The sequence below is a fragment of the Ornithorhynchus anatinus genome, chromosome 4, assembly GCF_004115215.2.
Source record: "Ornithorhynchus anatinus isolate Pmale09 chromosome 4, mOrnAna1.pri.v4, whole genome shotgun sequence".
NCBI classification, from domain to species: domain Eukaryota; kingdom Metazoa; phylum Chordata; class Mammalia; order Monotremata; family Ornithorhynchidae; genus Ornithorhynchus; species Ornithorhynchus anatinus.
Genome location: NC_041731.1, coordinates 7865829 through 7891247, shown reverse-complemented (window position 1 = coordinate 7891247; position 25419 = coordinate 7865829). Strand labels below are relative to the sequence as shown.

The 25419-nt window shown below is 49.4% G+C and overlaps 1 protein-coding gene across 4 annotated transcripts in view; it reads right to left on the bottom strand.

Moving 5' to 3' along the window:
• Positions 1-25419, bottom strand: part of ARHGAP39 (Rho GTPase activating protein 39) — a 278167-nt gene that overhangs the window by 39965 nt on the left and 212783 nt on the right. For 3 of the 4 annotated variants that reach the window (XM_029062655.2, XM_039911686.1, XM_039911687.1), the window contains one exon: positions 6725-6817. The exons of the other annotated variant lie outside the window; for it this stretch is intronic. In XM_029062655.2, coding sequence (XP_028918488.1) covers positions 6725-6817 — 93 coding nt within the window. The remainder of the gene's footprint in view (positions 1-6724; positions 6818-25419) is intronic. 4 annotated transcript variants of the gene reach the window in all.

The following is a 25419-nucleotide window of genomic DNA, read 5'->3' as shown; positions in this document are numbered from 1 at the left end:
GTTCATGGGACTCAGTGCTTCTACCTGATGCCTCAATCCACACCATGCAGATTGTGGGCACCGATGGGCTGTTTCTGGCTTCGAGACAAGTAATTTAGGTCTTGAATTGTGCTCTCTCTCGCTCTCCTCTAGACCGTCAGCTCCTTGAGGGCAGGGAACCTGTCCACCAACTCACTGCATTATACTCTCTCAACTACTTAGTATGTGCTCTGCACGCAGTAAGTGCCCAAGAATACCACCGACTGATCAATTGATCTTGGAAATGGAGGGTTCGGCACAAGACAGGAGACTCACAATCTCTAAATGCATAAATGCAGATGTGCACAATGTGGACGGAACATCTTTTTGTCTTTTCAGGGACAGATATACGGCAGTGAAATTTTGAATCTTCCTTTGAGTACTAACGTCCATTGGTCGTACAAAGGCACGTTTTAAGGGGGTTAGAGGACAGGGAGATGAAAGTAGGCAAGAAGATGGGAAAGCGTGGGATAACCAGCTGTTCTCCATCTCCTCTGAAGGCTGAACAGGTGGAGCTAGCCTATAATCGCATGGAGATTAAGGCAAACCGAGGGAGACTCAGTTGAATCTAAGGAAGGTCATCTTGATAATAAATCTGGAAACACCGGGACAGGACAAAGAGGGAGTATGTGGATTCCCCCTTCATAATGAGGCGACCCCTAACTATCCTGCCTACGATCTCTTCTTTCTAGAAGTCGGCCAGGAGAACTGAGAGGTAAGTTTGCCATCCTCGCTGTCTTGTTGGCTCCTGAGGCCCGGGATTTGCTTCCCCTCACATTGTTTGCCTTCTGCCCTGTTGTGCTTGTTGAGAAAGGCCTGCAGGAACAGCGGCACAGATCAACTTGAGCTGCTTTTGCTGAGCATGGACTAAGTGGGGAGATCGCTGGAAAATATTTATATTTTTATTACCCTATTTATTTTGTAAATGAGGTGTACATCCCCTTGATTCTATTTATTGCTATTGTTTTTGTCTGTCTGTCTCCCCCGCTTAGACTGTAAGCCCATCAATGGGCAGGGATTGTCTCTTTGTTGCCTAATTGTCCATTCCAAGAGCTTAGTACAGTGCTTTCCACATAGTAAGCGCTCAATAAATACTATTGAGCGAATGAATGAATGAATGAATGAAATAGAGGGTTTGGTTTTGGTCGAGGCTGCCTTATTCTGTGGCACCTCTGGGGCCCCTCAATCTCCTTGGTTGATGACTTGGAAACTACCTTTGTCAATCGTCATCACCAATGCTATGGAGTGAGTGCTTCCTGTGTGCAGAACGCTGTACTAAGCGCTTGGGAGAGTAGAGGAAACAGCGTGGCTCAGTGGAACGAGCCCGGGCTTGGGAGTCAGAGGTCACTTGCTCGAATCCCAGCTCTGCCACTTGTCAGCTGTGTGACTGTGTGCAAGTCACTTAACTTCTCTGTGCCTCAGTTCCCTCATCTGTAAAATGGGGGTTAAGACTGTGAGCCTCACGTGGGACAATCTGATTATCCTGTATTTACCCCAGCGCTTAGGACAGTGCTCTGCACATAGTAAGCATTTAACAAATACCAACATTACAACACAACAGAGGGCATACCCAGTATGAGGAAAAAAGATAAGAACTTTCCAAGGAGAAGAAACCGGCACTTTACTTTTTCAAGTGAGACTGCCTTCCAGGATCTTTGAGAGAGAGACTGGACTTCAAGTGGCTTTACCTTGTGCACCCCCAAACCGCCTGGTGCACCGAAGCATTTTCTCCTCTGTATCAAAGAAATCACAAAAGCCCCCACCCGAAGGCTACAGGGAGAGATGCCACCAAACAGCTTGGCATCACCAAAGAGGTGAAGCAGTGGGAAAACAACCTACATCCTGACCTTTGGCTATTTCATATTCGTCCCACAGCACTTATATACATATCTATAAACTATATATTTGAAATCATGTATACTGTCGGTCTCCTCCTCTAAGCTCGTTGTGGGCAGGGACCATGGCTACCCGCTCTGTTATACTGTACTCTCCCAGATGCTTAGTACAGTGCTCTGCACGTAGTAAGAACTCAAATACCATTGATTAATTGATCCAAATCTTCTGAACATCGCAAGTCTTTTGGAGTGTGACCAGTGGGAAGAGTGTAGGTCTGCACACTGAGAAGCAGACTGGCTTAGTGGAGAGAGCCAGGGCCTGGGAGTCAGAAGGACCTGGATTCTAATCCCAGCTCCGCCACCTGCCTGCAGTGTGACCGTGGGCAAGTCACTTAACTCCTCTGTCCCTCAGTTACCTCATCTGTAAAACGGAGATAAGAGTGCGAGCCCTATATGGGACTGTGTCCAACCTGATTAACTTGTATCTACCCCAGCACTCAGAACAGTGCTCCACACCTAGCGATTGCTTCACAAGTACCATAATAATTATTAGAACTCACTCCCCTGTGACTCGCATCCTGCCCCTGGGTTAATCTGGGATAGAGTGGAACAGGCTGAGGGCTAGGTCAGAGAAACAACAGAGGAGGGCCATGGGAAGGTGGGGAGTGAGTGAAAGAGAAGACACTGAAATCAGGAGACGCGTATGATTTGCCATCTGTAGACTCCTAGAGCCACCCCGTCTTCTCCAGTGGTGGACAGACCGTAGAACTGGCCGGCCAAGCTGCTGCTCAGCTCGCTGCCCCCTCCCCGGTCTCTACCCGCCTGCCCCGCAACAGCTCGGGAGCAACCGGAATGCAACCATGCTTTCCCGCCTCGGGGCTCAGACTTAGCTGGTCGGTCCGGATCGGAGGGGAAGCCTGGAAATCATTATCCCTTTCCTTCCTAACCAAAGCTGGCAGAGGGAAAATTCTGAAACCAATCCACAGAGCCCAGGTAGTCGGGTCGGCTATGTTGATCTTAGCCATGCTTGAGGAGAGCGAGGGTGATTTTAAAAACCAGAGTGGAAGCCATCGAATTGGGAAAACTAGGGCGTGGGAATCCGATGCTTTTTCTTAATGAGCCTTAGAGCCGGGATCACTAAAAATCCAGAAACAGATTGCAGTCGCTGGGGAGAAGGGGTGAGGGAAGAGGACGGGTCCCCAGGTTTGTTTTTTTGAACTGCTGGAGAAATTCCCACTGGGTTTTTCTGGGCAGTTTCTTCAATCCCAGGCCCCCATTCTTTATTGCAAGGGAGCACGGCCCAATCCTGAATACATACTAACTCCTAGCCCCCACGCTTCCCTCTTCAGGCCCGTTTCTTCCCTGTTCACAGTAACGTATTTCGGGCCTTTACAATGTTAACCAAATCCTGCTGAAACGCTACCATTCCACCTTGTCCCGGTTGCCCAAGGGTCGGAGAGGAATTTGAGAATACAAATGTCAACTCTTCCAGACTTCCATCTCCCCGGTTCCTATTCCACCAGCATCCAGTTCAGCTGGAGTGTGCAAAGCTTACTTGGCGAGACTCGCAGGGGTTTTGCTCTGCCCGTTTCTGTAAATCCTGGCCCCATATGGAGGACTGTAACCATGGAAATGCTACCGGGGCTGTAGCAGCTCTCAGCCCCGAACGGACAATTTACTTCCATATCAAAAATGCCTAGAGTCAAAGCTTGGGGAATCACTCAAGCAATCTGCCAGTCATTATAGTTCTTAATTAAATGTTACATTTTATTTCTCTCCTGTTATACACAAAGCATCACTTGGGTAAACTTCCAGATAAGTGAATGGCCGGGACTTATTCTGATCCGTTTACTTCGGGGAAGAGATGTGAATTTCACAACGGTAGCTCTTACCTAAAAACAACCCTTTAACCCTATAAACCCGTCACCCAGACAGCCACGTCTTCATGTGGCCATATTTACTTAATACAGGCCTTCCCCTTTCAGGTAACCAGATTACTCCTCTCCAGTGTTTATTAAATGTTTCTCTTGCCCCAGTGGGAAGATGACTGACTGTAAAGAGACAATAGAGACATCACTGCATAAATCACTACAACCACAACCAACTCCTCCATGCCCTTTCTTCGGCCTGAAATCGCGGGACTGAGGCTCGGCAGTCGTTTGACAGGAGAGGGGCTATCAAGTATAAACCCACGGGGCTGAGGACTGGGGAAACCAAGCTGAGGGATGGAAAAAAATGTGAATAAAAATGGAAACTATAACCTAGCCCAAGTCGCTGCAGGGGTACCGCGCTCCTTTGGAAGTAGAAAAGCAAATCTAGTTTGTGGATCAACTTGGCATCAGGCTCCTGGGGAGGCTAGTTGGATAAATACAACCTGGAAGAGGCTACAGAGTGGCAGGGAGAACACAAAGATTGAAGGGGATGACTGGCCGGATAATGCACAATTCCACTTTTAGCCATTAGGTTCAATCTCCTTTCCAATGAGACCGAAAAAGTACAGCAAAATTGAAGGGCGGTGGGATTTACTTCACTTGTTTGTCCTTCGATCTTTTCCCTCTCCATTCTTCCCAAATCCAAGGTAAGTCCTGACTCAAGGGTCACATTCACATGACAGTCATCAATGTCCAGGGTCAATCTGGGGAGGGGCTATCATGAAGTGATCCGGGTTTCTCTCAATAAAATCGTAACAATTTTGGTGTTTGTTAAGCACTTACTATGGTTTGAGCACTGTGCTAAGCATTGGGGAAGATACACTGTAGGTAGAACTGAGACTCTCCCTATCCTACACGGAGTTCATGGTATATAGGGAAAGAAGAACAGGTATTTAATCCCCATTTTACAGTTTCCTGTTAGTTGCCCACAGTCACCCAGCCGGCAAGTGACAGAGCTGGGATTAGGACACGGATCTCCCGATTACCAGGCCTGTGCTCTTTCTACCAGGCCATGCTGCTTCTCCACATCTTTACCCATGACCTGAATGACAGAAATCAAGAATACGCTCCTTAATTCTTCAGGTGTCAAGAAACCAATCAAAGGCTGCCAAAACTTTGAAAACAGGAATAAGACAAAGTGACCTAGACAACGCAGAACAAAAGTAATAATAATAATAATAATGATTGTGGTATTTAAGTGCTTACTATGTGCCGGGCACTGAACTAACTGCTGGGGTAGACGCAAGATGATCAGGTTGGACACAGTCCCCGTCCCACATGGGGTTTATAAAATGCTGATGGAATTAACTGATTAACTTTTAGCAGCCTCGATGAATTTTCTGGCTAAAGTTTTCACCGGTTACTTCCTGCCGCTATCAGAGCCAACGATCAGCATCATAATTATCATCCTCCTCCTCCTCCTCCTCCTCGGCATCACCACCGCCACCACCAGCATTTACTGAGCTCCTACCATGGACGGAACACGAAACTCAGCCCTGGGTTATATACGACAGAACTAATAGATAATGCTGATGGTATTTGTTGAGCGTTCACTATGTGCCAAGCACTGTTCTAAGCGCTGGGGGAGATAGGAGGGAATCAGGTTGTCCCAAGTGGGGCCCACAGTCTTAATCCCCATTTTCCAGATGAGGTAACTGAGGCCCAGAGAAGTGAAGTGACTTGCCCAAAGGCAAACAGCTGAGAAGCTGCAGATTAGAACCCATGACCTCTGACTCCCAAGCCCGGGTTCTTTCCACTATGCCACGCTGCTTCTCAATATGATGCCTGCCCTTGAGGAACTATTACTTTGAGGTTTAGCGGAGTCACTGAGGCTTGAAGCCTAAAGGTAAATGGTTGCCAGCCTGGAGAAATATCTTGGAACCAAGTTCTTCTAGCAGTGGACCAGAATTCTACTAAGGCCTCATCTTGAGTCCCTTCCTATTCCTTTTCCTTTTTAAGCTCAAGACCCACAGACTCTTTATTTCCACTTTCCTCTCCTCTCAGCTCCCGACGGGAGCAGGATCCATTTCCAGAGAGAGAGAGTTCTATTTGTTCTGTAGGGAGGGGAGGAGTTGCCTCCAAGAAGGAAGTGGCGTTTTATTCCCCAGTCCAGAAAGCCCGAGGTGGGATTCCCCAGCCCTAAGTATTTTCTCCTGGGCCGGGCTCCCCTGTCACAAAGAAGGAAAGAAGCTGGGTTTGTTCTTGTACATCTAAGCAGCAATTCAGGGGCTGAAACAGATCCCCGGACCCACGTAGATGGCTGCTCTCCAGCACAACCGAGGCCCCGGCACAGACAAAGAGTACCCGATCAGTTTGACATCCATCTCCTGGGATCCATCCCAGTTACCTTCCAGTATTACGGATGAAGGAACTGATCGCCTCTCCTTAGTTAGAAAACAGAGAGAGTCTAGTACTTAGGTGCCTCTGTAGGTAACGAGATGCCCCGGGGACAAATCACGCTCAGTGCTGACTGCTAACTAGGCCCTCGCAAGCTACGGTGTCCTGTCAGGTTTCTGTCTTGGCCAAGGAGAAAAAGTTTCTCAAAGATTCTCATTCTGGGCTTTCTCCCTGTCTTTTTTGAAAAGGACATGCCAACCTCATTCAAGGAGAAGCTGACGGGTGGGATGCTAGCGATCGACTCCCGTCACCTGCCAGGTATCCATCCCGTCCAGGGAATCTGGGGGTGGCTAAGCCTCAGAGGTGGAAGGGTCATCAGGCTAATTCATGAACCTTTCCTCTGGGGGCCTCTCCGGTTCCAGAACTCTTCTCTCCCCTTCCCAGGCCCCAAATGCCCTCACCCTGCCTCAGGGAGTGAAATCTGCACGAGCCTAAGAGCAGTTAGGGCAGAGAGGAAGGGAGGGGGACGAAGGCCGAAGACAAGCAGGTTTGCTACGGTTGCTACGACAGGAAGCTGCTAGGAGAAGAGTTCTCGGACCCTACCATCGTGCTCTTCAATATAGGGCTTTGGTTTCTTTCTCAATTTGGATTTCTTCTTATTGTTCCTTTCCAGGAGCTCTTTTATGTGCTGAGTCACTGGGAAACAAACAAAACGATGAACACAACAGAACACAAACACACACGTTCCCCCAAAATAGAGATGACAAAAGTGCAGGTACCGTGTTTTCAAATTCAACAGGTCTGGGGGCTGTTTTTTGAAGACAATTCCCGGGGCGTCTCTTTGTAAACTAGGACTCGGGGAACCGAAGCACGGATGGGGCGCGGGGCAGTGGGCCAACTAGGATTTAGCTCTTCGGGGGGAAATAAACGGAGAGTGAGGCGTCACTTTGCTGGCAATTCTGGCCAACTGGGACTACTCCACTCTACTGTCTTGAACTTCCCAGGAATCTTCCAAAGAAGAAAGGAGCCTTCTCTTAGGGCACTGCTGGAGAAGATGTCACGGAGCTGAAATGCTCCTAACGCAGTCGAGAAAATCGTCTCGCATAAGGGCTTTGCAAGTTCCCTTAGTTTTACCAAATGTTGACAGACTCCAGGTCATTAAGTCCTAACTCTCTCTAGCCCTGAAAATGGATGCTCACATATAGGTGAAACTGAGTTACCAAGGGATTTGTTCCGACTTACAGGAAGGCTCAGAGGAATCAAGCAATCGTATTTATCGAGCGCTTACTTTGTACAGAGTACTGTACTAAGTGCTTGGGAGAGTACAATACAACAGAAGTAGCAGGGACTTTCCCGGCCCGTAACAAGCTCACAGCCTAGGAAGCACATGATTTTTTATCTTCAAGGCCTGGCTTTCCCCACTATGCCGCATCTAGTGCTATTTTTAGAAGCGAGCTACTGCAAGGTACATCTGTTCTACAAGTGGGGTGCTTGAGGAAGAGGCTGGGACTTCTGGGCTGGAAGAATCGATTGGATCAAGAAAATCTGAAGGAGGAGTTGACACCCCATGTCTTCCGCCCGGCCAAAATGAGCTTCCAGACCAAAGCGTTCGAGGGTCACTGGTCTGGACAATGATAGCTCGCCTTGTCTCCTCTACTCCGGAGTTGGATTTGTGTGTATGCATCCCTATAAGATGGAAGTTCCACATGGGCAGAGAACAGATTTACCAACTCTGTTGTAGGGTATTCTCCCAAGTGCTCTGCCCACAGTAAGTCCTCAAAAAATACCATTAATTGATTTATAGAATTGTGGCTTTCCTGATCAGAGATGACTGCATAGTAATGGAGAAATGGGTTGCCTATCTGGATTAGATGCCTTCTGGAGATTTAGTAATCTTTACTAGATTGCTCTTAGGGAGGACAGCATATTTACCAACTCTACTGTACTCTCCCAGGTGCTTAGCAGAGCATTCAGAACACTGCAGTGCTCAGTAAACATCATTAATTCATTGACTGATCATCCTGGTAACACTCCCCTACCTTAGTTATGGCCAATGCTTCATTTCCTGGGCTTCAGAAGAAAGACCGGGTAGCTGCTTAATTTGATTTGCGGCAGGGAGGGTCTCTTCAGTAACTAATCAGGTTTTGTTATTATTATTATTAGTGGTAATAATAATAATGGTCCTTATTAAGTATTTACTCTGTTCCACACAATGTGCTGAGCACCGGAGGGTCGTCATTTGTGCTCACTGCAGCAGGAGAGATCATCTCATCAGTTACCCTGATGTTTCAGAGACTTGTTGGCGGTGCTATTTGTGTCACCCAAACCCCATCCTGGTCGGAGTCTTAACGAAGACCATTTTGCAGTTTGCTGCACTCCCAAATGGGAAAGATCTCAGAGTGAGGGCCAGGCTGAGCTTGGCAGGTTCCGCCCATCCATCGCCGATCCAGGGACGGACGTACTCTGCAGCAGACAGACCATCTGCACCCAAAAAGGGGAGGGAGGATGCCGTTTAGCATTGAATGAAATGATGGGGGAGGGCGGGTCAGTGGAAGGTAGGGGCGCGAATGGTCTGGCCGCTTAGCTCCTCCCCTGTGGCGGAACATGGTGATGGACTTTTAACCTCTGTGGAGTAGTGAGGATCAATATCCCAGATCTGAAAACAAGGTTTCTGCAAATGTAAAATGACATTAAACAACAACAGCAATGGAATATAACAAAACAATAAGAAAATGCCAGGTGGAGGGTCAGCCTTTAGTCCTGGCTCCTGAAAGAAAAAAGGGTTTGAGATTAGACACCGGCTTTTCATCGCTGGGACATCCAGGGCTGAGCTCTAGCCCTGAGAGGGGCAGGAGAGCTGAGATTAGGGGACCCATGAAATGAGCTTTAGTGTCTCCCAGGGTTCAGAGGAAGAGAGTCTACCACAGGTTGCCAAAAAGCCTCCAAAGAAGCTCCCGGCTGTGGATGTTCTACTCTCGCTGTTCCAGGGTGGAATGGTGGAGGAGGGCGGAGGGGGAGATGGACTGGTTTAGCATGGGCTGCTCCTGCTCATCCTACCGCTTCATGTCCCAGATGGTTGATCCACTGGCTGCCGCTTCTCTTCCAATTTTCTCCCCTGTGTACACTACCTGGCAATGGGAACTGCACAAAGGAGAGATTTTGGGGGGAGCCCTTCCTAGACACGTCTTGTGGCCCACACTTACTCAGAGTAACTGCCCTATGAGAGTGACAGTGAGTGAGAGGGAGTGTGAGCATGAGAGAGGTGGGGAGAGGGGGGAATTCAGAAGAGAATGCCACAGCACTCTCTTGGCATATGCTTATTAGAAGGTAAAGGGAGCTGTGACCGGGAAATTATTACAGTCACAGGCCTCGATATAACCTAATCATCACTAATCCCATTTCACGCCTCTCCTGGCGAAGGACAAACAAGATAGGCAAACCACCCAGACCTCTCCGAACCGTTTTCATCAGGAGAGGGCTAGGGTTGGATGGGAGGCCCTGGGACACCAAACTAGCTGAAAAGGAACAAGGATACTGATTGAAATTTTACTCACATCCTCCCCCTACTCCCACTGTGTTTACGGCCCAAATCTTAAATACTTCAGGTCTCCGGGATGAAGGTCTGGAAGGTGCATCGGGTCGCTGCACAACGAGGGGAGCCTCCTTAGGTGATTACCTAGAATAATTTGTACTGGCTCTAGAGGAGAGGGTGAGCAGCCTGGGTAGTCTCTCCCAGAGGATTTTCCAGGGCCGTCCAGGCCGAGGCTCCTCTCGAGGCTACAGGCAAAGAACCCTGGGGGAGGTTAAGGCTAACCCACACTTAGAACCAGCCCTTCGACACTTCGGCGTCTTTAAGGGCCATTCTGGGGAGGTGAGTGGGTTGGTCATTGAATGTCACTGAAAAATCTTCCCCCCCAAATAACACCACCATCCAGCGTGTCTTTCTATCTCATAACTTCTCAAGTAGTTGCCCTTCCCTGCTAGTTGTTCTGGTGCTGAACCGCTCGTTCAGCTTTCAGAGTCACCACCATTCTATTGCCCGGGCTGCCCTTCTCCTCCCGGATGGCCGCTCCCACCCGCTCCGAGCACGGAGGCTCAGCTGCTGGCCCTTACTCTTCCTACCCGAAATGGGGCAGGGCACTGATATGCCTCCAAGTGAGATGGCAGGAAGGAAAAGATACGGCGGTCTGACTCTTACTCTTGAACTCTCCTTTCCCTAATGCCAAAGGAAGGCGGCACCGGGACCATACCCTGGCAGATTACGGGGCGAGGCCCAGAGCCTATTGTGCCGCATTGCGCTGAAAGACTTCAGAGGATGCCTAAGGCAGTCCCCCAAAAGGTGAAATTGCCAAGCAGGAAAGTAGTCACCATTCTAGGGAACCCCACATTATTCCCAAATGACCCCCTCAGTGACAGGGCACGGCAGTTTCCACAGCCAACCTCACTCATCATCATCAACAGCACTTACTGAGTGCGTACTACAGCAGAGCAATATTACTTTCTTAGTGGTCTCTGTTCAACAGTTGTAATGCAGCAAATACTATTCTAAACGCTAAGGGAGATACCGGTTTATCAGATACAGCCCCCGGCCCGCATGGGGTTTACAATCTAAGTTGGAGGGAAGAGGATTTAATCCCCATTTTACAGTTGAGGTAACTGAGGCAAGAAGCTAAGTGACTCGCCCAAGGTCAAAACTGCAAGCAACTGGCAGAGATGAGATTATACAACAGAAGAAGAAGATGTGATTCTAGTCCTCAGTGAACCTGCTATATACGATGGGAAAGTCACGGGAATTTCCCTCACTAGTGGCTGCCCTAGGGAAGGGGATCCCAAGAGCGTGGAGGTATCCAACAACTGGAACTTTGGGGCTCATGGGAGGAGGTCACAGGGGTGGGGCCCACCTTGACCCTCCTGCTGGATCCCACGGGGAATCCAGCCCCATCCCGCAGGAACTGAGAGCAGACCAACGTCTACCATCCCGCCATCACAGAAGCCTTGGGAAGACTGCAGTACTTGTCCATAAATGCCCTGCCCAAAGTGTTGAACAGTCAAGGGACCCAGCAGTAATCATCTGTTGCATCTTTTTTTCATTATTTCCTTCCTTTGTATACTCTTGAATTGTTCCATTTAGCCTGCTACCTTAAATTTTCTTTCTCACCTCTCCCCCATTTGACTATGAATCCCTTGTGGGCCAGGATGGGTGTCTTAAATTAATAACCTCACATTCTCCCCAGGGCTCAGTAGAGTGCCTTGCACACTGAAAGCACTTAATGTCATGACTGATAGAGTGATTCTGACATTTCACCTTGATGTAAGGCCCAAAGTTCTGCTTCTAGGGGAAGAAACAGTGTTGCTTAGTGGCAAGGGCACAGGCCTGGGAGTCGAAGGAGCTGGATTCTAACCCTGGCTCCGCCAATATCCGTGTGATCTTGGGGTAGGTCACTTCACTTCTCTGTGCCTCGGTTACCTCGTCTGTAAAAAGGAGATTAAGACTGTGAGCCCCACGTGGGGCATGGACTGTGTCCAACCTGGATCGATCCCAGCATTTCGTACAATGCCTGGCACACAGTAAGCGTTTTAAGAAATACCATTTAAGAAAAAGAATGACAAAGGAGAACAGATTAAGAGTTTGTCCCGGGACAGAAGGTCTCCGAACACATCTTCCTGTCTTGCAAATTCTTCACCTCCATCCCCGGACAGGGCTGACTGGCCGTAGCCACCCGTGAGAGTTTACCCGGCCACTCAGAAGGAGCAGCAGATGGTTTTCCTAGCTCCAGCCCATTTTGTGATTACTAATTCCGCAGCAGGAAGAGGCGGGGATGGAAGGGAAACAGGGAGATCCAGAGTCAGGGAACAAGAACCGGAGGGTAGTTGCTGTGGGCAACTGAAATGACCAAGAATCCCCAAACTTCATTCTAGCCATTAGTTTCAACCTTCTGCTCCATGAAATCTTTGACCTGAGCTGCTCAAATGGCCAATTTGATCCGTCTGCTTTTCTCTACTCCTATCCAGCCTGTGGTGGGCTGTGCTAATGAGCAGCGAAATGGAGAGAAAGAGAAAACGGGTCCAGATGACTAAATGAGAGGGGACTCAATAAGCCTGCTGCTCTGAGAACTGCCCCTCTGGTTCTCAGCTACCCCCTTCCCCTGCTCTGCTGGTCTCCCTTCCCTCCCCCAGGCTGGCCCCCTGCGACTGGCAGGGCAGAAAGGCTGTGAGGAATGCGATGGGCCACGGGATCCGGACCGAAAGGAAAAATCAGAGGCACGCTCTCTCCTAGTACTTCCAGTTGTCCTCTCCAAATGACCCCCAGCAGACCCGTAAGTCCCTGGGAAAAAAAGACCGCTCCGCTCCAGGGCGACAGAAGATGGAGGCCCTCTTTTCCATATCGTTTCCTATCAACCTTTTTCCTTGGAGAGTTTCTTTTATGTTTGCTAAACTAATCATCACAAAGTCAACACCCTACCTGGGCTTTTGGAGTCAAATACTCTCCCTCAGCAGAAACACCACGATCTCTATCCGAAGGTCAATGCTTTTCACTGCCTCTCTTTGGTGCAGGGTTTGGTGGGGTTTTTTTAATGGCATTTGTTAAGCGCTTACCATGTGCCAGGCACTATACTAAGCACTGGGGTCCATTCAAGTTACTCAGGTTGGACACGTCCACGTCCCACCTGGGGCTCGGAGTCTTACAGATGAGGTAACTGAGGCACAGAGAAGTGGTTTGCCCAAGGTCACACAGAAGACAAGCGGTGGAGCCGGGATTAGAAGCCAGGTCCTCCTGAGTCCCAGGCCCGTGCTCTATCCACTAGGCCATTCTGCTTCTCTTAACAACAAATCGTCTGGGATCAAGGACCGGGCATCTCAGGGAGGAGAGGACTCCTCTGACTGGGTTGGCAGCTGAGTCTCTCTGCTGCTCTTCCTGGTTGGATCCAGCTTGAAGAGTGACTTTTCAAGTGAGAGAAATCACTTCCTCCCCCTCCTCTCTCTCCCCTCTCAGCCTGCTCTTCTTTTCCACCTCCGCTGGCTCTCCCTCTGTCCTTTCCTCCTCTCCTTCAGGGCTCTGGTAGGCGTTCCAAAGAAATGACCAGTGAAGCAGCATGGCTTAATGGCAAGAGTCTGGACTTGGGAGTCAGAGGTCATGGGTTCTAATCCCCGATCCACTACTTGTCTGCTGTGTGCCCTTGAGCAAGTCACTTCACTTCTCTTGGCCTCAGTTACCTCATCTGGAAAATGGGGACTGAGACTGGGAGCCCCATGTGGGACAGGGACTGTGTCCAAACTGATTACCTTGTATCTACCCCCAGCACTTAGAACAGTGCTTGGCACATAATAAGTGCTTAACAAATACCATAATAATAATCATTATTAAATACCAAGAGCCACTCAACTCCAAGTGCTTTACACTGATAGTAACGGTTCAGGGCAACTGTATTCCTGGACTCAGGGCATTTCTCCCTTAACCTTCCCAAATTCCCAAAGTGAGATTTTATTTTTCTTGTACTCCTCATCCAGCTGAGGCACTTGAGATCCAGACTCAGAAAGGAACAGAGACATGTCCTTATTTGGAGAATGTCTCAAAGGCAGAAGCAAGAAGAGAAAAGAGACAGCAACCTACATAACTCTAGTAATTGTGATATTCAAGGGCTTACTCTGGGCCAAGCACTGTGTTGAATGTTGTAGTAGAAATGAGATAATTACCTCAGACCCAACCCCTGAACCCCATGGGCTGCCAGTCTTTGGGGGAGGGAGAACAGGAATTTGAATTCCACGTAACAGATGAGGAAATTGTGGCCCAGAGAAGTGAAGCGACTTGCCAGGGTCATATATCAGGCAAGTGGAGGAGCTGGAACTGGAACCCAGGGTCTCCTGACTCCCAGCCCTGTGCTCTTTCTGCTAGGCCAAGCTGTTCCTCGGTGTGGGCCACCCACCACCAACTGTCTGTATGGAGCAAACCCAAGACATGCCCCCGCCTTAAAGGAACTACAGTCTTACCCTGACTCTCCTAAAGCACTCTGAACTTTCTCCCTATTTTGTCAGCCTGCCAATCTTAAGACCAGAAGCCCACCATTCACTACCCTGCACCGTCCTAAACCCCGGCGACTTCCGCAAGTAAGAAGAACAATTTTATACCTACATATAATACTGTTCATTAGAAACCAGGCTGGCAGGGGCAGGTAGAACTAGAGAGGATCAAGTCACTGGGCCCAATACTCTGAATTATAATCCTCTAGAGGCTGCTGATGTCCAGGCAGGGATTCTCTGCTTGAACAAACACCTACTACAAATGGGGGATGAGAGAAAATCAATCAATCAAGGTATTTATTGAGCTCTTACTGTATACAGAGCGCTGTACTAAGCGCTTGGGAGAGTATATTACAAAAGACTTGGCAGACATGTTCCCTAGAGCATGCTTTGACCTTAAGAGCTTTCCAAGGAGAAGTGTTGCCTTTCCACAAGTCTTTTATCTGAGAGTCGAGTTCAATGATAAGAACATTCCTAGAGTTTTAACAGAGCTTTCAGATCAGTGAGCTCAACTGTGCTGCTGGTAATCGTGAGACAGATTATTTTTATGGTATTTGTTAAGAGCTTATTTTGTGTCAAACACTTGTCTAAGCGCTGAGGTAGGTAGGTGCCCCCTCCCCATCTCTCGACTGTGAGCCCGCTGTGGGCTGTCTCTCTTTATCGCTGCATTGTGCTTTCCAAGCACTTAGTACAGTAAGCACTCAATAAATATGATTGAATGAATGAAGGAGAAGCAGCGTGGCTCAGTGGCAAAAGCCCGGGCTTGGGAGCCAGAGGTTATGGGTTTGAATCCCTGCTCTGCCACCTGTCAGCTGTGTGACTGTGGGCAAGTCATTTAACTTCTCTGTGCCTCAGTTACCTCATCTGTAAAATGGAGATGAAGACTGTGAGCCTCATGTGGGACAACCTGATTACCCTGTATCTACCTCAGCACTGAGAACAGCGCTCTGCACATAGTTAGCACTTAAATACCAACATCATTATTATTATTATTATTATGAAGTTAATTAGATTAGACACTGTCCCTGTCCTGTATGGGGCTCACAGCCTAAGCAGGAGGGAGAACAGGTTTTTAATCCCCATTTTACAGTTGAGTGAACTGAGGCACAGAGCCCAAGGTCGCACTGCAAGCAAGCGCAGAGCCGGCATTAGAACCCAGATCCTCCGACTCCCAGGCCCGGGCTCTTTCCCCTAGGCCACGAAGGTTGAGCTGGGCCCTGGGCAAGCACCATGCCTACCAACTCTGTTGTTTTGTACTCTCCCAAGAACTCAGTAGAGTGCTCTGGGCAACCGAAGCACTCAATAAATATCATCGATTGATCTGACCGACTGGAGTACGGAGCTCTTTCTCCCAGCCCACGATGCCTCAAATTTCAGGTCGCGGTTATAGGTGACACAGCATTGTCTGTGCCAGGGATAATAAATAAAAATGTTCAGAGAAAAAAAATCCCCTTATGGCATCTGCAAAATGCCTTCCAAATAAAAAGGACTTCTCCAAACCAGACAGCTGAGAAGCCCTGACATGACTGCAGCAGCTGTCGCAGGTTCATGTTTAGGCTCCAAATAACCAAAGAGGGTTGAAAAGGACCCTTTGTTTCCAGAACGTGCAGCTCTGTCGGTGGAAAAATGCAGCAGCGCTCGGTCACGGGGTAAAGCCGGGCCCAGACTGGCAGCTCGCTTCTCAATCCACCTGGGAGAAAACCGGATTTCGAAGGGTGGCAGCAAAAAGCCGGGATCGGCGTCTCGCGCTTTGAGAAGAATACGTCTGGGGTCGGGAGGAGGAGCCGGAGAGAGGATGGGGAGGCAGTTGGGGAAAGTGTCAAGCAGGAGCAACTGGGGGAAGAGCAGGAGATGTTTACTGTCAGGCAATGGGCTACCTCTTCAGGTCTATCACAAACTGCCTGTGCGATAAAGGGGAGTTACAGTATGTTAAGAATTCATCTGCGGAGGAGTGAGGCGGGCGTCCTCAAGGAAGCTAAAGATGCCTTAAATGCTCGTTGTGGGCAGGGAAGGCGTATACAAACTCTTTTGTACTCTATTGGTGTTTTTTTTTTAAGCTATTTTGTTAGGAGCTTACTAGGTAACAGGCACTCTGCCGATGCTAACTCTTGGCCCTGCACTTTCACTCTCTCCCAGGAGTTCTCGATACGGCTAAAAGTGGCCTCCCATACGGCTAAAAGTGGCCTTCTGCGGTCTTCCTGGGAGGTGGTGGGCCACGGAGAGGGAACGGTCACATCCAGATCGACTGCGTTAGACGTTGGGAGACCGGCCAAACAATAAACTCCCGACTGGAGGTCTGCGTTTGGAACCAAGCTCCGCTAATAATTAACTAGGGCAATTTCTCTAGGCCTACAATTCTTCATCTGTCAGATCGTGAGAGCAACGCCGATCGTCATAACGTCTGACGTGAAGGGCGACAAATAAAACGTCATAAAATATTAAATAAATGATTGCTACCACTCTAGAATTAAGCTGAATTCTATGTCCCTCAGCAATAAGAAAACCACACTTCACGTAATTTAAGGAGCCAATGAAAAGTGTAAGAAGAACGACTGCCTTCGTCCAAGTTGATTTAACTCTTCCAGGGGACAGTTCCATTTCATTAGCAACATCTCTGTCATCCGTATTTACTGAGTGATAACTATACAAGATGTAGGCTAGGAACAAAATACAGGGCTCTTGCACATAGGTTCTAATGAAGGAGAGACGCAAACACAGACGGCTAAGCTACAACAGGAACGAGAGTATCAGCACAGATATAACCAACTGAAAAATGTTGGCCATTAAATAAATGAATGAAATAAAGAGGCAGTTAATAAACACAATAAAGAGATCTCTACGTGAGTGGGGATTAGTCAGGGAAGGCCTACTGGAGGAGGTGGTTGTGGGGTGAGGTGGGAAGGAAAGTGAATAGGTAGAAGTTTTTCTCAATCAGGGGGTCTGGCAAAAAATTCAACCCAATGTGAGAGAACAAATGGGTTTTCACATCCTTAAAAACAAAGCAAATGGAAATTGCACAGAAAGAGTCTAACGATGTTGGGAAAAGAAGAGTTAAGGTCCCAGGTTCACAAGATGGCGTTTTTAATTTATCCACTACAGCTGATATTTCACCCGTGCCCTGGAGCTGGGTCAAGGAGCTTTGGTCTGACCACAGAATCCCCCAGTGGGGACTCACAGGTGAGAAGGATCGGCAGGTCATTTACAGCCTTGAAACCCACAGCTGACCTATTGCCTGATTATAAATTGAGTCTGCAGATGAGCTTAAGGATGACCAAAGCCTAGAAACTTTAGCACTCAATAAATACACTGCTGCTGAGGATGGTGATGTTCGAAAGAAAAACACTTCAACTTAAAACTCAGACCGAAACCAAGGAGAGGATTTGACGGTGGAATTCAAAAGGCAGCTTCCAGAAAAGTAAGCTTTCAATCCACCACGGGCATTACTGATCAGTATTATTGCTTTCTGTATGCAGAGCACTGTACTAAATGACACTAGCTCTGCCCTCGAGGAGCACACAATTCTAACAGGGTAGACGCAATACTTACAGGTAGGGGAAAGAAACCGAATTACGTAAGCTGTAAGCTCGTTGTGGGCAGGGAACGTGTGTACCAACTTTGTTCTACTGTACTCTCCCAAGCACTTAGTACAGAGCTCTGCACACAAACGTTCAATAAATATGATTGATTGCTTGACTGTACTTTGTGGGTGGAGGGAGGCTGAGTACCCCAGAGCTTCAATCTCTCCACAATGACAAAGTAACTGGACAAACTTATCTTCGATCCCAAAATACACATCCAGTGATAAATACGCCCCAGACCTGCCCAGAGACTCCTGAAGGGATCAGTAATAATGTCTGACTAGGAGGCTGGTAATTCCCATTATTAATTATGCTCAACACGAGCAGAGACCAACCAAAAATGGAATCCCAAACTCATTCAAGGGGGTGTCCTCTCAGAAATCTTCATTCCTAATTACTGGGAGAAAAGAGCCTATGTGACGATGAAATTGAAGGTTGAAAGGCAATGTGACGAGTAAAGACAGATGTTCTTATCTCCCGTAGGGAATCAGATAGTTGGCAGGCCTGAAATTTGGGACCTGGATACGGGCCAACATTGGGGCAGGATGCATCCACGCCTTCCAGAGGTGCTGGGATGGCCCCTGGAAACCAAGCAAGGAAAACCAAAGGAACTACTAGACGGGAAGCTTTTCGTGAGGGCAGGACCGGGTTCAGAGGGTAAGTGGCCACATCGAGGCAGCCCATCGCAGGGCGTGCAGTGCCCTCTGACCCATTCAAGATGGCACCCAAGCCAGAGACCTCTATATTGAATCCCTTCGCCCCACCTCTGACTCCGCAGGCGCGGTAGCCATTTTCATTTCATTTTCTAGTGATCCCCCTTCCCCTTCTGTCCCGGGCCGCCAGACTGTGCTTGGGTCCCAGGTGCAGGTGGGTGTCCCGACCAGGGAGACCGCAACCACCGTCTTCCGGCCCGGGCACGCACGGAGCAGGAGCCAGAAGGATTCGGCCACACTGAGGGGGAGGAGGACCGGGGTGGCTTGGGCATGCTCTGTCCCGGTGGCCCAACAGCAATCCTCTCACCCACGGGGGGGTCCTAGGAGTGGGGTGGCTGGTATCCCACACCCCTTCCTCCCAGGCTTGATACTTGATCCACTCCATAATCCCTCAGGGCTCAGAGGGAGGCCGGGAGCTTCTCAGGACCGGAGCAAGTGACCTCTGACACAGACTGAGCCCTAAACTGCCACGCGGGTGGCATAACGTGAGGGCATCGCCTGGCACATGCCTCAGCCAATCGGGTTATTGCCTCCCAGGGTATATGATCCTAGAGCCAACCCTGCATGACGGTTTGGAGAAAACAGAGGGAAACAAGCAGCGGCTCAGTGCATAATGCTCCAGAAAATACCACCCTTCCTATTTTTATCTCGGTGATTCATCGTTCTGTCATTTGGTTCTTTAGGCCTCCTACCTCTCCAGGAAAGGACTGAGGTATTTAATGACTGGAGGTCAGAGCTTAAATCCTGATGTGAAACTATAAAGGCCTCTTCCTCTTAGCCAATTAACTGCAGCTGGGAACGGCGACCATATGAGAATTTCTGCAGCCAGTGGCTTTTCTGGCTCCCCGAACGTCACGGTTCTATTTCCGCATTCGCTCAAACGTTGAAGCTGTTTATCGCTGCGTATATTCAGACCCCAGGAACACTTTAGCTTAATTAACTGCTACAATCACATCAGCATGCAACACTTTCAGGAAATCACAATAAAAAACCTACTCGGATTGAGAAGAAGTAATAGGAAGCTTTATGAACGCTAAATAATGCCGGAAAAAGGATCGGCACCGCAAACCTGCTTACCTTGGGCACGGGTTCCATGAACCAGATCGAGAGGGGGCCTGGGATGGGGCGATACTTCGCAATGGCACTAGGGTATTCAATCACTCAATGGTATTTTTTGAGCGCTCACTGGGTGCGGCAAACTGTACTAAGCACTTGGGAAAGCACAATAAAATACAGTGGCTAGACAAGTTCACTGCCCTCAAAGGGCTTGCATTCTACAGGGGGAACTTTACTAACCCCAGTCACGTGATAGCCGGAGAGCAGTGGGTCTGCATCTTTTTGAGGAACTTTCCATAAACTGCTCTTTATTTTTAATTTCTAAAATTGACCTTTTATTTCCCTTTTTTAACGGTATTTGTTAAGCGCTTACTACGTGCCAGGCACCGTACTCGGTGCTGGGGTAGATACACGCTAATCAGGATGGACACAGTCCATGTCCCACATGGGACAGTCTTAACCCCCATTTGACAGATGAGGAAACTGAGGCATAGAGAAGCACAGTGACTTGCCCAGGGTCACCCGGCAGACAAGTGGCAGAGCCGGGATTAGAACCCAGGCCCTTCTGACTCCTAGGCCCGCGTTCTACCCACAAGGCCACGCTGCTTCTCTAACTTCTCCAACTCCTTCCTTGTAACTTCTGACAGAGAAGTCGTCTCGGGGTTTAAACTTTGCAAAGATCCAGACGCTATCACATGCCTCGCCGCTCCCGAGGGGGAAAACACAAAGGCAATAAGGCCTGCAAGCCACACCTGCCTTTCTCCCAAATCCCTTTGATTTACTGTGCCGAATGCAGAATCTCACGGGAGAGTTCACTGGAGGATTAGAAAGAATTAGTCGCTTCTCTATTCTCTAACCCCACACAACCCCGGGTCCAATCTCTAAAACTGCCCCTGCTGCTTGGCTGCCGTGATGCACTGTAAACACACATTTATGGAATCTGCTGCCTACCTCTGACCCAAAAGCTCTTTCGGCAACCCCATTCCCTGCTCTCACTCAATCTCCGTGCCTTCGGTTATTTTTCCTCCTACTCACTGTGTTCTTCTAGCTCGAACCTCAGGCTGATATTTACAAAGTTCCCTATAGTAATTTTCTGACCTTACCGGCTGCGGGAACATGAACCACCTGGAGGGAACGGTGTTAGATATCGCTTCCGGAGAGAGATGGAAGACGTTAGATGGATCTGAGATGCCCGAAGCATCCTCCTCATTCAATCACTCCTCATTTCTTACTCTTTCTGAACCCGTTTCCTGAAAACCCTTCTCACAGTCTAGCCAGCCCAATTGGAAAATTCATTTTATAAGTAAGATTCCTTGAAGCACCACAGATGCTAAGCAGTTGGGAACAAGTCCAAGCACCGGACCAGGAGTGACTAGCAGGAGGCACGTTACACATTCCCGTGGATGAGCCGAATATGCGGTCTGTGGGGGTTTGTGATACACTTCAGATTACTAATGCATTCTTCATAAAATCTTTAGCCACTTAACACGTTTTTAATGAATAGGACAAAAAGAGATTAAATTAGCCAGGAGCTTTTTCATTATTTTCTTGCAGATATAATATTAGCGGGAGGGACTTCCTTGGGAGGCAGGAGCAGCGCCCCCAAAATCGGAAGGGAAAGGCGGAGAGACAGAGAAGGGAAACAGAGAAGCACCCAGAGAAGGAGACTGGTGCCCAGAAGGACCCACATAAATACAGACAGCTAGCACGAGACACAGTCAGAGAGATACAGAGGGATCCAGAAAAAAGACCCAGAGATCAGCCCAAAGACAGACACAGAGAGAGAGAAAGAGGGGATATAGAGAGGCCTGCCACCACCAACCACTCACATATTCACCAGATGATTTTCCCACTGGACTCTAACTACAGAGGCAGCAAGTGAGATGGAGGGAGAGGATGAGGAAGGGAGAAGAGGAAGGGAGAAAAGGGAGAGAAGGGGAGAGAGACCCCATTCTTAGAGGGACTGAGCAGAAGGATGATGTCGCTGCCATTGCTCTCCTGGATTTCCATTGTGGTGGGGCTGAATGCATGCCATCCTGCTCGCCGCACTTCCAGCTCGTCCATCTCGCCGCCGACCTCTCGCCCCCGTCCTGCCTCTGGCCTGGAGTGCCCTCCCACCTCATATCCGAAAGACAATTACTCTCCTTCAAAGTCTTATTGAAGGCCCATCTCCTCCAAGAGGCCTTCCCTGACTAAGCCCACACTTCCTCTTTTCCCACTCCCTTCTGCGTCACCCTCAAGAGAAGCCATGTGGCTCAGTGGAAAGGGCCCAGGCTTGGGAGTCAGGGGTCAGGGGTTCTAATCCTGGCTCTGCCGCTGGTCGGCTGTGTGACTTTGGGCAGATCACTGCACTTCTCTGTGCCTCAGTGACCTCATCTGGAAAATTGGAATGAAGACTGTGAGCCCCACGTGGGACAACCTGATTACCTTGTGTCTTCCCCAGTGCTATAAAGAGTGCTTGGCACACTGTAAGCGCTTAACCATCATCATCATCAGATCCCTCGACCCCACGGCACCTATATCTGTAATACCTTTATTTATATCGGTCTCTGTCTCCCCCTCTAGACTGTAAGCTCACTGGGGGCTGGGAAAGCGCCTACCACCTCTGTTACACTGTACTCTCCCAAGCGCTTAGTACAGTGCTCTGCACACAGTAAGCGCTCAATAAATAGGATCGACTGATGGATTGACCTCAGAATCCTGGGAGAGCCGTTTCAGCAGGAGGAGCGTTAGCCCTTGGAGTCTGGAGCAGGAGCCAGGAGCGAGCTCTTCAAGGAGGGAGGTGGTGTCCTCCCACCTGCCTGCGTCCAGCTGCCCCGTGGGTGGGAAAGAACTTTCCGGAGAGGCCCAAGCGGTTTGCGGATACATACGTCAAACAGCAGGCTGGCCTGCAATACCAAGCCCCAGTCATTTGGGAACTTTCTTTTAACAGGGCGGGGGGCTTCTACCTCACTTGTGAGCTCATTTTATTCCTGTTCCTTATCAGCCTGTGGGGTTTTTTTCCCCTATCAAAAGAGGCAAACCACCTCTGATTTTGAATGATTGATGCCTTAGTGATAGAAAAGACCAAAAGTCTGGTTCAAAGCCCATATATAACAGACCGTGTGATGGGGGGCAATTGATAGAGGGGCAAACGCATCAGCATTGCAGGGAACTTTCTTTTGGGGCACCTAATAATAATGATGATGATGATGGTATTTGTTAAACGCCTACTATGTGCTAAGCACTGTTCTGAGCGCTGGGGGAGATACAGGTTGTCCCACGTGGGGCTGTCTTCACCCCCATTTTACAGATGAGGAACTGAGGCACGGAGAAGTTAAGTAACTTGCTCAAAGTCACACAGCTGACAAGCGGCAGAGCTGGGATTAGAACCCACGGCTCCTGACTCCTAAGCCCGGGCTCTTTCCACTGAGCCACGCTGCTCCTCGGCAAATACTGGAGTTCTCAGTCACAAGCTAGTCGGCCGCACCACAACCCTCGTTTCTGAAAACAAAGGACAGCTCTATGCTGAATGCACATGTACCCACCCACACGCCCACACCCCACTCCAGGGGCACGGAGGGCAAACTTCTGCATCCTAATGCCACAGCTCCATCTCTCTCTCCTCCCACCATCATTCCCTTGCTCATGCTGTCCTCCCAGCTCACCCTTCCCTCCCCACGTCGGACAGACCCCGGCTCTCCCCGCGTTCAATTCCATCTGAAAATCCCACCTCTTCCCGGATGGATTTTCCGATGCCCTGCACCGTACTGTCTCGAGCCCTGTCTCAATTTAACTCGTCCTTATTCATACAGTCACGCATATATGTCCGCTTTATTTATTTTTGACCTCTCCGGTTGTAAATATTTTTATGCTTGTCTCCCACTGTGAGCTCCTTGAGGACAGAGGACATTTCGCTTCTCCATCTTGCTCTTGTACTTCCCAATTGCCAGTACAATAAACCATTCCAAGTGGTCACTGAATAAATGCTAAACCTACTATTAACACTCTCTCTGTTGAAACCCTATCTCCTCCTCCTCCCCTCTAGACTGAGGCTCGACTCCAAACTCTGGCTCTCGAGGACCCAAGGCAGCCTGCCCCAACACATCCCTCCTTATCGCCCGTCGCCCCTACCGAACCTCTCTGTTCCAGCCCATCCCTGCTTGGGACAGCCTTCCCTTTCTCTCTCCCTGAGCCCAGTTTGAAGCCTCCACCCTTTCTGAAGTCTTTCCCAAGTGATCCTGTCTCCAATTGAGCAGCAGATATCCCTCGGTCCTCACCCTCCATGGATGATTTCAAACTTACCTAGTGTGCAATCCTTTCATTTCAATTGCTGTTTTTGTGATTTACCTGGACTGTGTGCTCTTTTAGGTAGGTAGGTATTGTGCTGGCTCTATGTTTTTTTCCCCACTATGGTACCTATGGAGTGCTTACTATGTGCCAGGCACTGTATTAAGTGCTGGGTTAGATACACATTGATCAGGTTGCACAGTGTCCCTATTCCACATGAGGCTCCCCTTGTTAATCCCCATCTTACGGATGAGGTAACCGAGGCCCAGAAGTGAAGCGGCTTGGCCAAGGTCACACAGCAGACAAGCGACAGAGACGGGATTAGAACCCAGATCCTTCTGACTCCCAGGCCCGGGCTCGATCCGCCGGGCAACGCTTCTCTCACCCCTGAGCGGGAGCTAACCATTCCGCCGGGCTTGATACCACCCCACTGGCTGATGTGGACAACGGGCTTTGGTGAGGTCCTTTCCAACTGCATCTTAACAGGGCCAGCGATTACATCTTCCCCCAGGGACAATCTTCAGAAACCTCAGGGCTAGCAGCTGCACCCTACCATTGGCTACATGGGCTGCTCAGGAAGGCAGCTAAATTCAGCCCTCCTGTCCCTTCCCCTGCCTATAATTTATTTTAATAATTGCGGTACCGGTTAAGTGTTTAACCCGGCGCTTACTATGTTCCAAGCTCTGGACTGAACGCGGGGACAGATACGAGATAGTATCTTAGATACGGTCTAAGTAGAAGGGACAGCGGTCCTCCATTCTGCAGATGAGGGCTCAGGGAAGTTAACCGGCTTGCCCAAGGCCACACAGCAGGTACGTGGCGGTGCCAGGATTGGGACCCAGGTCCTCTGACTCCCAGGCCTGTGCTCTTTCCATTAGGCCACACTGCTTCTCCTATTTCAATGTCTTTCTCCCCCTCTAGTCTTTACGCTCCTTGTGGTCAGGGGTCATTATCAACCAGCTCTAGGGTACTGTTTTCTCCCAGGCACTTGGTACGACTGGCACATATCGACCGACCGATTGATCTCTGGACACAAACCGCCAAAGGTAAGGTCCCCCGTGGGGTCCGCCTGAGAATCACGGCGGTTCTCGAGTGAAAAACCACTGGTCCCCTCTGGGAAAACCACGGGGGGCATATTACGGTCCGTGGGGAGTGAGTTTCCAGAGGAAGTGAGCTGAAGTCCTTTGGTGAAGAAGACGAACCACTGACAGGGAGCCGGTGCTTCCTGAAAGGACGATTTAATCCGCACAATGCCGACTAGAAAAGTTCAACAGCAAGCCTTCAACTTTCTTGAGTTGGTGCTGTAATCGCTTCTCGCAAAAGCTGTTTGGCAGAAGGTGGCGGGCGGGGAGTTGGATGGCAGAGAAAGGGATTTCATTTGTAGGTTGGCACAGTAGTTGCTGTTCTTCCTCACTCTCTGTGACCTGTGGTGGCGGGGCGGGGTGGGGGGGAGCTGAGGCAGAAGGACACAGAGTGCTTGTTCTAGGCACAGTCACCCAGCCCAAACCACAGGGAGAACAGTCCCTCAGAAAGCGCAGCGACAAGAATAGAGAAAGGGCTGAAGGAACATGATGTCACCCATAAGGGGAGACTCGGCTGGGCTAGCTGGGGATCCGAACACAGAGAGAACAAAGCCCCCTCTGTGTCCCACCCGGCTTCTCCC